This window comes from Xenopus laevis, chromosome 9_10L (assembly GCF_017654675.1).
Source record: "Xenopus laevis strain J_2021 chromosome 9_10L, Xenopus_laevis_v10.1, whole genome shotgun sequence".
Lineage (NCBI taxonomy): Eukaryota > Metazoa > Chordata > Amphibia > Anura > Pipidae > Xenopus > Xenopus laevis.
In genome coordinates, this window is record NC_054387.1 from 66,331,052 (window position 1) to 66,344,994 (window position 13,943).

The window sequence follows — 13,943 nt, forward strand, 5'->3', positions numbered from 1 at the left end:
TCAAATTAAAAATAATTTAGCTTAAACAATAATGATGTGCACAGACACAATGCTGCGTATCTTTGAGCAACTAACTTAAGGCAATAAAACTAAATTACTGCAAAAATACAGGCAGCCGGGGCAGGGAATTATTCAATTTAATATTGTTAATTTTATTAAATGAGATTTGTCTTGTTTCATGCAAATTATTAATGAGCGGAATGATAAAAGAACAGTTTTTAAGAAAATAATTACAATCTGTGAAACCTTCCAAAGGTTTCAAAAGGAAATAAATGAAACACTTCAAACACCAGACTTGAAACCTAGATTTTTATTGATGGCGTAATTTCTTTTATTGCTGCATCCCAGGATAAAGGTAAGAATGCACAGACACACAAACATGATGTTTATCCCTGTTAAAGGGGACACTGGAAGTGTGAAGTTGATTAAACAAATCCAAAAACTGATTCCAAATCAACTTCCAATCGCTAAATTTTATGTTCAGACATTTAGAGTCAAAGATGAAAATCCCTTTAGGTACCAGATGCTGCAGATCATCTGGGAAAGCTTCTGGAGTTTATATGCTGCAAGTCAAATCCTTTGTAAAGGCGATTTGCCCTGCCGGTGTTGTTTACTTATTGCTTCACCTGCAAACAGTTGCTCTCGGAAAATTTGACCTACTGATCAGCCCAGCATCTCTGCAATAAACAGTCTATAATCTGTGGATGAAGGGAACTCTAATCAGGCCACATGCAGATTAAACAAACTGCGAGGAATAAAAACTAGATTAAAATGTTCGTGCCCAATACCATAAGATTATCAGGTCATTTTACCTCTTTAAATCCTAATTTATTTCTGAGTCAAGCTGAAGTTTGTATGTGGATTTCAGTAGTGATTATATAGAGCATTTTACATTTCTTTCTGCTCAGATTATCTGAACAGGTACTATTCATGGTTTACGGGTTGAGCTGCACTTAAAGGAAAAATCATAAAATAAATAAACTTGCACATTTTAGTGTGAAGGGTCAAGACAGCTCATTTACAAACACAATGAAATGTGATAAATTTAACACAACCTTCTGTAATTTACCCTATTTTTTTAATGAATCATTTTTACCCTAGAATTCTAATGTAATTTCAGGAGCATGATGTACCAATACATATGTGATAGTGTTCCAGTATAGACATGACTGGCCTGTCCTTATATCACTTCCAGTGAGTGGTGTCATAACTGAATTAGCATCTGAGCTTCACTGTGTGAACTTCATGCCAAACCAGGCAGCTAAGGAGCTTCTACACCATTGCATTTGCAATTTTGCGTGCAAGAATTCCTTACAGACTTTGTATTTCTGCAAATCCACAGGGATTAACAGGTGTGATATGTATACTCCTTTTGTGTTATCTCTGACTGTATAAAGTTGTTGAACCTGATCTCAATTACTAGTCCGAGACATTACAAGTTTTATTTTTCTCACATATCCTAGACCACCTTCAAAGTCCTTATGTTTGGGTGATGTTGTCCTGTGTATGCACAAATCAATAATGGAGATGCCAGGTACTTGAAAGTTGAAAGTACTTCCATTGGAGGCTGAAAGGACAAGCCTGGACCTACTGTATATGAGGCAGCTCTTATTGAATAAAGCTGCTGTGTGCAAGAAGGCCTAAAGGACTCTTATGCAATTACAGTAACACAGAGGCAAAAATCAGTTCCTGGAGTTCAGTGTTTAGTCTCTTTCAGTGCCCACTCATTTCCTTCTCTCCGACTGTACCTCTTGACAGGCCTCATTTATTTTGCTTAGTTTAGTTACTTTTTTTGCAATAACCTTATACATTCTAAATTGGGCTACACTTGGGTTGGTACTATTCATACTGGTGTACCCCATAAATTCCTATAAACCTAATTTTGTTTTGTAGCTCCTAGAGTAATTTCCAATATATCAACAACTGTTAATAAGCTGTACACCATCAGCAAATGATATAACTAACCAGTCAGTCGACTGAGATGGTCACATATCCACACTTGACCAGTTTCTCCTCCCAGTAGCAACATTACTAATGTCAATCAATTCTCTTTTCACGAATACACACACACACAAACACATATATATATATATATATATATATATATATATATATATATATATATATATATATATATATATATATATATATACACACACTTATACCAACCTATCTATACACTTGCATATATATAAACTAATTGTAGATTTAAGTATCCCAATGGCCTATGATGTTATGCTTGTTCAAGAAATCATCCAAGACCTTCTTAAAGGCATTAATAGAATAGAATTAATAGAATCTGCCAAATCACCCAGCAGGGACTTCAACAACCGTACTGCCCTCACCATAAAGAACCACCTACACTGCATCAAATGAAAGTTCTGTCCCTTTAGTCTAAAGGAGTGGCATCTGGTGTGTTTTAAAAGGTAAAAAGATCTATAATGCCCTCTAATATACTTGTAAAGAGTAATCATGTCCCCTGACAAGTGTGTTTTTTTCCAGAGAAAACAACCCCAACCTTGACAGTCTACACTCATACTTCTATCCCTATAATCATTGTCATTGCATGTCTCTGCACTCTCTCCAGCTCATTTATTTCTCTCTTAAGGACTGGAGCCCAAAACTGCACCGCATACTGAAGGTGAGGCATTACCAGGGACCTAGAAAGCGGCAGCTCTATGTTTTCATCCCTTGAGTTAAAGCCATTTTTTATGCAGAACTATTTGCTGCAGAAGCCACAGAAATGACACTACCTGGAATGTTCCATTTACCACCGCACTTTGTAATCTATCTTTCAGCAAGTTCTCTGTCCAAGCACAAATATGTTCCAGACCAAAATTGTGAAATTTAACATTAACCTTCTGTGTGGTACTGTATCAAATGTTTTAGCAAAACCTAAGTAGGTCATAACAACTGCCATCCCAGAGTTGAGGTTCCTGCTCACCTCCTAATAAAAAAGAATTAAATTAGTTTAGCAAGATCTGTATGCATAAAACCATGCTGGCACAAACTCATACTATTGTGATTTTCTTGATTCTGATGTACTTCATACTTGATTGTGATGTAGTATCGTATTACCCATTCCAAAAACTTTTCTGACATTGATGTCAGACTAACAGGCCTATAGTTTTCAAGGTTCAGAATAGAATCCCTCTTTGAATAGTGGCACTACATCAGCAATTCTCAATGTTTCTGCACCATGCCAGACCTCAGTGAATTATAAAAAATTTAGCAGGTTTGGTAGTCGTAGAGTTTAGTACCCTGGGAAGAATTCCACACAGTCCTGGATCTTTATTTACCTTGACATATTCAAGTATCTTGAATGTGAATTCCCTGCGTCACCCATGCATCGGTAGTTATACCAGAATTGGGTCTATTAAAAAGGAACCCTTTCATTCCACAACTGTGAAATTATTCAGGTAAATTATAACACTAACTGCAATTTTAAGATGCATAGGGTTGTACAAGTATGCACTTGAGGTACTTAAATTAAATTCTACTTACAGAATAAACTGAAATATTTAAAGACCATAAATAAAAACTTACATTTATGAGGCCACACAATATGCAAGGGTTTTTTCTGCTGAATGTCCACAGCCAAGGTATTGTACTGGGTTTGGTGATTATTGAATTCCACAGACATGCTTCCTGTCTGGATTGATGTTTTTGGGCAATGACAGATATTATGGGACATGCATTAATTAATTAATCAGCAATGGTAAAATATAGGTTGCCTTTATGTGGAAGAGAATAATGAAACATTCCAATCTTACATTCTAATCTTACTACCTACACTTTTCTTTATTTAAAATCTAGTTTCAGAACTTGTATTCCACTAAAAAGCATCTTTATTAGGATTATGTAATATGTATAGAATCTGAGTACTAAATTATCAAAATGCCTATTATCATTATCCCACTAGGGATGTAGCGAACTGCCGATTTGGTGTTCGCGAACGCCGTTCGCGAACACCGGCAAAAAATGCGAACGTTCACGAACTTCGAACACCCGCTAAAATCGTTCGAATCGAACGATCGAAGGATTTTAATCGTTCGATCGAACGATTTTCATTCGAATCGAACGATCGAAGCATTCGATCTAATGCTTTTCATTCATTCGAATGCTTACAATCGTTCGAACAAATGGAAATCGTTCGATTTTTAGCGGTCGAAGGAATTCGAATGGTCGAATGGTCGAACGATTTGTATTCGAATCGAACGCGAACTCAAAATGCGAACGTCGCGCGACGTTCGCGAACATTCGGCGGACGCGAACGGTCGAAGTTCGCGCGAACAAGTTCGCCGGCGAACAGTTCGCTACATCCCTATATCCCACATACACTTAGGATATGTTGTATGTTTACAGTAATCAAACAATACTTTCCTAATAATATTCTTCTAACTTGCAAATCAAAAACATGAACAACTTTTTTTGCAAGAGAACATGTTAACAACATAAATAATAAAGGAAAGATATCATTAATCTTAAATTATTAAGAAAGTAACATTTTGTGATCTCCTTAAGGTATTACATGCTTTCAGAATTCCTTGGGTTCCAAAATCCCTATAATCTCCAGAAGAGCAAACATTGTCCCTTATATAAAGTAGCTATTCCTGATTATTTTGTAGGCACCATCTCTGCTGCACAAATTGGGATAGCTCTAGTCCAATAACAACATTCTGAAGAAAATGAGAACTGGTTTATTTAAAGGCACCCCCTTTCTTGTATAATGAAAATGGTAAGACCACCGAAGTATCACGTTTATGGTCTTGCCACTAGAAACATAGATGATGCTGAAAGTTTGGAGACAGGAAAACTTTGAGTGCAAAACAGTGATCAGGAATAGTATTTTAATATGGTAATACAAATGATAATTATCGTATAAAGAAAAGAAAATTTGAAAGTGTTGTCAAAATAATGAGGAATTAGATAATTAGAATTATGTTAATTAAAATTAATAAAATCAGATATCTGATTAGTTGCTAGGGTTAATGGAGCAAGTACTGAACAAATTTTGGCATGCAAATAAAAAGTGTCTGTATTAAGGAAGCCTTACATGAAATAATCTTGTACACTCTCCTACCAATTGGCTCACAGTCAAATGGTTGGAGAGTGTACAGTGGGCACACATGGCATGGCTGCATTTCTATTTGTAAAGAGCATGAACAATGGGAAAAGACTAAAATGAAGAGGAGTTGTGGCATCATGTTATTTGATGTAGAGTTCTGTGCGGGGGCCAGTTGCGCAGACCCGTGCCCAAACAAGACCCACTAAGTGAGAAGCGGACCAAGACCCACTGACCCTCTACAGAGTCCCCTGTCCCGCTGCCCTAATCTTCAACCTGACCTGAGACTCACGTAAACCGGAAGTGATGTCATTGGTGGCCAGAAGTGACACATATGTTTAGGGGGAAATCCTTAAATTTAAGTGCAGGAGGTGGGGAGAGTGCAGCCTGCAATTGGCCTTGGTACCCAGGTAGGGTACCTGCGGACCACTTGCATAGTTAGGGAACTGGGGTCTTTCTGCCCAAAACCTGATCATTTTGAGGGTACCCGACCCGATGCAGGACTCTAGCTCGATATGCTGTTTTGACAGTTGAACATTTCAAACCTGTCTGACCGCAAACAGATAAATATGCACAGTACACAGATATTGGTCGAGATTGGGTAGGCCACCATACATGTATCAAAAATAGTACAAAACTATATTAAAGGGATTCTGTCATGATTTTTATGGTTTAGTTTTTATTTCTAAATTACAAGGTTTGCAATGCAAATAATTTACTCTACCATATTAAATTTCATTCCTAACCCAATATGTGTATTTTTTTTTTTTTTTTTAACAATTCTTTATTTAGGTAAATTTCAAGAAAAGGGGGAACAGAAAGAAAAAAAGGAGGGGGAAAAGGGGGGCAACAAGTTCAGGTTTCCATAACATTCGCAGAAATATACAGAGCAAAAAATTCCAATAACAGTGTAGCAGGTAAACAGCAAGTTATTACTGTAATCAAACTTTTCACACATGCAATGTCTTCTACAGTATATGTCTAGACCTCATATAGGTGTAATGTTATAAGGCTAAGTCACGTTTAAGGTCACATTATTACTGTGTTCCCACCGAAGAAGTTAAGATTTTCGAGACTGGACAGAATGAGGGTGAAGACCCTAAACAGCCGTATGAATTTACTATTAGTTGTTTCGACAAAAATAAATCCATGGGTACCAAGTCTCCCAATATGCCTTGCTTTGGTTGTGAGAGAGAAGGGTAATCTCTTCCATTTGTCTCACTTCCTCAACTTTCAGTAACCATTCTCCTATTGACGGAGCTTCGATTGATTTCCATTTTCGGGGTATTAAAGCTTTAGCTGATTGCATGAGGTGCAAGGTAAGTGGGTCTTTTATTAGGTTTTTGTTATCGTGATGTATATTAAATAAAATAGATTCTGGTCTATCTAGCGAGAAGTTAGATTGTGTTACGGCATTAACTGTCTCCAATACCCCTTTCCAAAATGATTGTAAAATAGAACAAGTTATCCACACATGAGTATGATTCCCTTCAGCAAGGTTACACCTCCAACATAATCCCGAACTATTAGGGTACATTTTCCGTAACTTCATAGGCGTATAGTGCCATCGAGTAACCAACTTATAAATTGCTTCTCTCGTTTTGGCAGCCCTATTCGTTTTATATATTAGTTTAAGAATGTCAGTCCACATTTTATCCGAGAATACAAAGTTTAACTCCCCAGTCCATTCCATTCGTTGATGGTTCAGGCTCGTGCCTTTTGCTTCAATCAGTAATTTATATGTTTTGGAAAGAGGTTTGGTAATGTCTATTGATGAGGACGCCAACGTCTCCCAGGAAGTCTCAGATCTCTTCCAATCTCTAAGTGCAATTGAACGAATAAATACATGTAACTGAGTATAGCTCCAGATATCCCTGGGATGGCAACCCCATCTCTTTTGTATCTCTGCCAAAGCAATGATTTTCCCATTTTTAATGAAGTCACATATTTTGGTCACCTTTGAGCCCCAATGTCCCCATCTTTGGAAAGCCCCTTTTTCCATGCTTGGTGGGAATTGGGGATTGAAGGTCAATGGCTGCAATATATAAGGGTACATAGTTAATTTGTAAGTGAGTTTATTTTTGTGCCATTCCCGAAGTGTAGCACCTATTAATGGGTGCTGAAAAATCTCCTTCGGAACAAATTCCAAATCTGTCCATAGGTTGTTGATTAATGGATAACCCACTGTCGCGTGTTCTAAAATCCGCCAGTCTTTATTTCTAATTCCCTCTCTCCAATCCAATATTCTAACCAAGTGGGAAGCAATATAGTAAAGATATGAATCTGGCAGGCCGAGACCACCTTTCTCTTTCGGTGATATGAGGAGCGTATGTTTTAGCCTAGGGTTTTTCCCAATCCAAATAAATCTGGAAATCATAGATTTAACAGATTTAAAGAATGCCTGCGGGACTGTAATTGGAAGAGCTTGAATAAGATATAAAAGTTTGGGCATAAAGGTCATCTTAATGGCTTGGAGTCTACCCGACCAAGATAGTTTAAGTTTCTCCCAAAGCACTAACAATTTCTGCAAAGAGGTCAGCAATGGCAAGTAGTTATCCTGATATAGTTGTTCCATATCTGCCCTTAAATGTATCCCTAAGTATTTAATGGAGGGCTCCGCCCATTTAAATGGGAAGCTTGATTTTAATTCCCGAGCTCTAGAGAGAGGTAAGTTTACATTTAGAATCTCTGATTTCGTGTAATTGACCTTAAAATTAGAATAAACTCCAAATTCCTTCATGAGAGCTATTACCTTAGGAAGAGAAGTAGTAGGCTTTGTTATGCACAAGAGCAGGTCATCCGCGAATGCAATACATTTGTATTCTACACCAGTCGCTATTATTCCTGAGATATCAGTGTCACGTCTAATGTGAGAAAGTAAAATTTCCATGACCATAATAAAAAGTAGAGGCGATAAGGGACACCCTTGTCTTGTTCCATTGCAAATTGTAACCTTGGGAGACAAAGTACCATTGACTCTTATCCTAGCGGTGGGATTCTGATATAGTGCCATAATTCTATGTATGATTGCTGGGCCAAACCCAAAAGTATACAGTGTTTTTTGAAGGAAGACCCAGGAAACCCTATCGAATGCCTTTTCAGCATCCGTGGTGAGCAGAATAGTTGGCAGACCACTTTTTTGTGCATATTTCATCAGGGATATGATCTTAAAAATATTGTCTTTTCCTTCCCTTTTAGGAGTGAATCCGGCCTGGTCTGTATGAATAAAGTCAGGTAAGTATCTCTTAATTCTGTTACTTAGAATCTTGGCATAAATTTTCATATCAATATTGATCAAAGAAATTGGCCTGTAGCTCGGGCATAATTGTGGGTCTTTATTTGGTTTAGGAATTATAGTTATGTGGGCTTCCTGTGCTTGAGGGTGAAAAGCCGTTTTATCAGAAATACTATTGAAGTAATCGCATAGTTGTGGGGTAATGACTTCTTTAAATGTCTTGTAAAATAGAGCTATATACCCGTCAGGGCCCGGGCTTTTCCCTGTTGGTAAGGAATCTATGCAGTCTTGTATTTCTGCTTTTTCAAAAGGGGCGTCCAAGAAGTCTCTATTTTCTTGTGAAAGTTTATGTATGCCTGCCTCCTCCAAAAATTGTTCCATTTTAAATATAGTTTCGGGTTTTGGGGGGTGATGTGTTCAGTTTGTATAGTGATTGATAGTAACTCTGAAATGTTGCAGCTATTCTCTTAGTATCATAATGAATGGTACCGTCTTTGTCTTTAATTGACATGATCTGTGTTTGTGGTTGCATCTTTTTAATGGCCCTTGCAAAAAACTTATTACATTTATCCCCAAGTTCATAGTATTTTTGTTTGGTCCTCATATAACTCTTCTGTACCCTATGATTTAAGAGAGATCTAAGTTGTAACCGTTTGCTTTCCAAAACCAGAAGTGTTTTATGGGCAATAGTCTCTTTGTGAGATTGTTCCAGAATTGCTATATCTTTTAAAAGGTCTAATATTTCTTTTTCTTTCTCTCTCTTTAGGTTACTTCCCATAGCCACCAATTTACCACGCAGGACACACTTAACGGTTTCCCACAGTGTTACTGGAGAAATGTCTGGTGTATCGTTGGTTTGAATTATGTTTTCTATCCAGGACTGTATCTGTTCCCTTCTCTTTTCAGTATGTAATAAGAATTCATTAAGGCGCCATGTAAATTCAGAACGTAACGTTTTAGGGATAGAGAATTTGACCAATACCGGAGAATGGTCAGAAACCAAGAGAGGACCGATGTCAGCCTTTGTGAACAAGCTTAACCAATGATGAGATATAAAGATGTAATCAATTCTCGAATAAACTAAGTGAACCTTAGAAAAGTGTGTGTAGTCTTTTTTTGGTGGGTTCAGTATTCTCCAAATATCAATCAATTGCAAATCAGATAAAAGCTTCTTTAGTTCTTTTAATGCTTTATACGATATACTCGTTTTCTGGGAGGATGAGTCTACAAGTGGGTTCAGAGATACATTAAGATCACCTCCTAGGATGACAAGACCTTCCTTGAAGTTTTCCAAAACTTTTAAGAAATGCTTCAAATATGTTATTTGTCCCGAATTGGGTACATAAACGTTAGCAATCGTACATATTTGATCAACTAATTTCCCTTTGACCATGACATATCGTCCTTCCTTGTCCGTAATTGTCTCCATCTGTTTAAATGGTAGATCCTTATGTATCAAAGTCATTACTCCTAGAGTTTTTTTATCGGGATTATTACTCGTATAAATATGAGGGTAATGGTGTAGTACCATCTTAGGTGCATGGTTTTCTTTAAAATGGGTCTCCTGTAACATTACTATCATAGCATTTTGTTTTCTACATTGGTGAAAGACCTGTGATCTTTTAACTGGTTCGTTAATACCATTCACATTTAATGAAAAGATGATTCCATCCAAATTAGATTCATTAGCCATGATCATTTCTCTGGAAATGAAGCCCTTTAGTATATAGAAGCTTACACTCGTTGTAAACCTGCCAAGGGAGAGTAGGAAACCTGGGGGTAAAGTAGGGGAAAAGTAAGTGTCTCACATCGTGAAAGGGGTGAAAGGAAGTGTTGGGGATATATATATGCCGCAATAGACTTATCAGGGAAAAGTCCCTGGGCTGTGGTGGAAGGGCTGCGGCTCGGGTGTAAACAACCACCATGTTGGGGGCGAGTGGTTGAGCGGAGCTGAGAGGAGCTGTCAGGGGCCTTGATATCACTTAAGTAACATCCATCAAACTGACCCCAGGACAGCCAGCTATGTAACAGCGATGGGAATGAATAATAACAGCTAAATACACCATAAGAGCAATAATATATGCAAACAGCAGAACATCACAAAATGATATAATAGCAGTCGTCAGCTATAAACAATGTAATAACTATTGGGGTTTTTTTTTTTTTTTTTTTTTTTTTTTTTTCTTTCATAACTTTCAAAATTTCTTCACACAATAACATTGACAACTTAACTGAATGTGTAAGAAGTGCAGATCTCTCCTTATTTCTGGTTAAAAGCGGGATGAATGGCAATACCATGTAGCTCAGGTTACAGTTCCATGGATAGAGAATAAAGTCTCGACCTGAAATAGAATGTAAAAACATCTCTGGCTTACCAAGTCACATCACCTAAAGTTCCCGTCGAACATTATCAGCCATGCAACGTCGATAGCAAAGTGGGAGTCAATTCAGCGGAGATCTTGTCCTGTCCCTGGGTGTTCTGGGTTTCATAGGCGTTCTCTTTGAGTTGGGGGTATGCAACCATTCCCCTTGTGGGTCGAAGGAGAGCTCGGGAATTGTATTTCTATCAGGCAACCAACCTGGCAATTCCATTGTTGGTAAGTGTAATTTTGCCAAAAAATGAGGAGTGTCCATAGGTCCTCTGAGTATTGCAGTCGTCCCATCCTTGGTGGCAGTCAGAGAAAAGGGATATCCCCACCTATACTGGATGTTGTGTTCACGTAGTTTATCAGTGATTGGTCTCAGCAATTTCCTCTTAAGGAGTGTAGTTCTCGATAAATCCTGGAAGAGTTTGATAGTATAATCTTCGTATGATAACTGGTTAACTTCTCTAGCCTTGGTCAAAATCTCCTCTTTTAGAGGGAAATCATGTAAACAGCACAATATGTCCCTTGGTGCGTTTAAAGGGGCCGCTTTAGGTTTAAGAACTCTATGAGCTCGGTCGATTTTGATGGCAGTGTCAGGGTCTCTTTTCAGGATAGAGTTGAAAATGTGGAGTAGTGTGTCCTTTATCTCTTCATTTTGGACAGATTCAGGGATTCCTCTCACCCTTATATTACTGCGCCTACTCCTATTTTCCTGATCTTCCAACTGACGTTGGAGGTCCTGAATAACTGCATCTTGCTGTTTCACATGCTTGTAAATAGTCTGCTGTCTATCAAGGCTTTTGGAAGCATTAGTTTCCAGGCAGTCAGTGCGTGCAGCAATAGACAACATATCTTTTTTAATATCATGTATTTCTTCCCTGATTGCCATGGTAACCTCCTGCAGCATTTCTTTAATGTCAGCCTTTGAGGGTAATTTAGCGATATAAGAGTGAATATCTACCTCCTCTTCCAGATCGCTTTCTGCCTCAGACAGTTCCCTATTGGAATCTGCTTCTTCCTCACACGCAGCTCGTGCGGCCGCCATCTTGGATTCCATGCGGCTTGACTTTTTCTGCAGGAACAGCGGCGCTATGTCTCTGGTAGGCTGCTGTGTCTTTTTCCCCGGAGTCTTCTCTTTGTCCGGTTTAGATTTGTGGAGTTTCCCCATCGTTTGCAGTGTCGGTTAATGCTGTCCTGGGAAAGTTTTCACGGAGCCTCAGAGCTATGCAGCCATCACGCTCCGTGTCAGACCACGCCCCCCCCAATATGTGTATTTTTTTGTTGTTGTAATATTGGTGTGTAGGCAGCACCTCAGGTTATTTTGCCTCGTTATGTGCTTTTAGAAAGAGCCAGTGCTGCACTATGGAACTGCTTTCTGACAGGCTATTGTTTCGCCTAATCAATGTAACTGAAGGTGTTGCAGTGGGACATGGATTTTTACCATTGAGTTCTGTTCTTATCTCTACTAGGGAACTGTTATCTGGTTACCTTCCGATTGTTCTCCTAACGGGCTGCTGGGGGGGGGGACGTTATCACTAAAACTTGCAGCACAGCAGTAAAGAGTGACTGAAGTTTATCAGAGCACAAGTCACATGATTGTAAGCACCTGGGAAACTGACAATATGTTCATATTTCAAAATTAAATGTAAAAAAATGAGTTTGCTCATTTTAAAAATGGATTTCAGTGCAGAAGGCTGTTGGAGCAGCACTATTGACTAATGTGTTTTGAAAAAAACATGTTTTTCCATGACAGTATCCCTTTAATAATATATCATTGGTATGTGTATGGCAACCTTTAGTACAGTAAAAGGTTTTAGCAGGTGCATTTCATAAAAGACAAAAGGAAGGCAGAAAATTAACAAAAGTAACAGTACAGGGAACAGAAGAGTAAGCAGCCTGGTTCATTGTCTTGTGATTCAGGACTGGATGGAGTCCTTCAAGATATGTTTAGGCCATCAATCTGCCCAGGAATATTTGGTATGCATAATTATTCTAATAAAATGCAGACCTTAATAATTAGAGTATATAGTCCGGATTTATTACACTATTACAATGTATTACTTTCACACCTAGAGAAATATACTGGAATGTGTTTGTGTGTATATATATATATATATATATATATATATATATATCAGTGATAATGTCCGAACATTAAAAAGCATGCAGGCTAGCTGTCTCCTCAATGATGCTGAAAGCCACGCTACACCGTTTAATGTGATCAATGCAATTTCATTTAATCTGAGTAAGTGCCAGTAAACACATTAGCACTGTAAAATTAAAGAAAGGAAACAACTACTAAATAATGTATTTTATACTTAGGAATACTAGGCACAAACTGTTCTAGGTCAAAGTTTGCTTCAGTTGTTTATTCTTCAGCTAGCAATACTGCATGTCAAAAGAAGTGCATTCTTAATCATGTTCCCTTTTGTCTACTGATCCAAAAGAGTTAAACTCCTGCCCACTCAGCAGGCGACAGCTAAAGCGACAACTACTATCAGTACTCTTCAGGTCAGTGATCCTAGACAGTAAACAGAATAGGTGTAGGGCTGTCAGGTGACTCCAATTAATAAGTGTATAGCATCATCTTACAAACGTAAATTTGCGGCAAATATCCACGTTTCACCTCCGAAACTCCCACAAAAATTGGCCGGCATCAAAAAAAATTGGACAAGCATCAGAAAAGTCGCTCATGTCAACACTTTTCAGACACCCATTGACTTTAATGCCGGTGTCAAAATTGACACAAATTAATGCAGGCGTCAAAATTCGAGTTTCACAAATTTTTCACTGTTTTGCAAACTTCGCAAGAAATTACTTAATTTAAAATGGCAGAAATTCGCTCATTACTAAACATTAATATATTTGAAACCTTGGTAAATACAGGTAAAAAAAAAATCCCCATTTACTGTTTACAAGATATTATTAGTTCATAAAATAGGGGATTCTAAAATTTTGGGGCAAATTTACTTATGGTCGAATATTGAGGGTTAATTAACCCTCGATATTCGACTGCCGAATTGAAATCCTTCGACTTCGAATATCGAAGTCGAAGGATTTAGCGCAATTCGATCGATCGAACGAAAAGATTCGATTCGAAGGATTTTAATCCATCGATCGAACGATTTTTCTTCGACCTAAAAAAGATAGCAAAGCCTATGGGGACTTTCCCCATAGGCTAACATTGACTTCGGTAGGTTTTAGGGGGCGAACTAGGGGGTCAAAGTTTTTTTTTAAAGAGACAGTACTTCGACTATCGAATGGTCGAATGATTTTT

General features: G+C 38.0%; 1 protein-coding gene across 1 annotated transcript in view; it reads right to left on the minus strand.

Moving 5' to 3' along the window:
* Positions 1 to 3,694, minus strand: part of LOC108701838 (glycosyltransferase-like domain-containing protein 1) — a 49,151-nt gene extending 45,457 nt beyond the window's left edge. Inside the window, exon 1 of the mRNA XM_018236853.2 lies at positions 3,547 to 3,694. Coding sequence (XP_018092342.2) covers positions 3,547 to 3,694 — 148 coding nt within the window. The remainder of the gene's footprint in view (positions 1 to 3,546) is intronic.
* Positions 3,695 to 13,943: the final 10,249 nt, after the last annotated feature.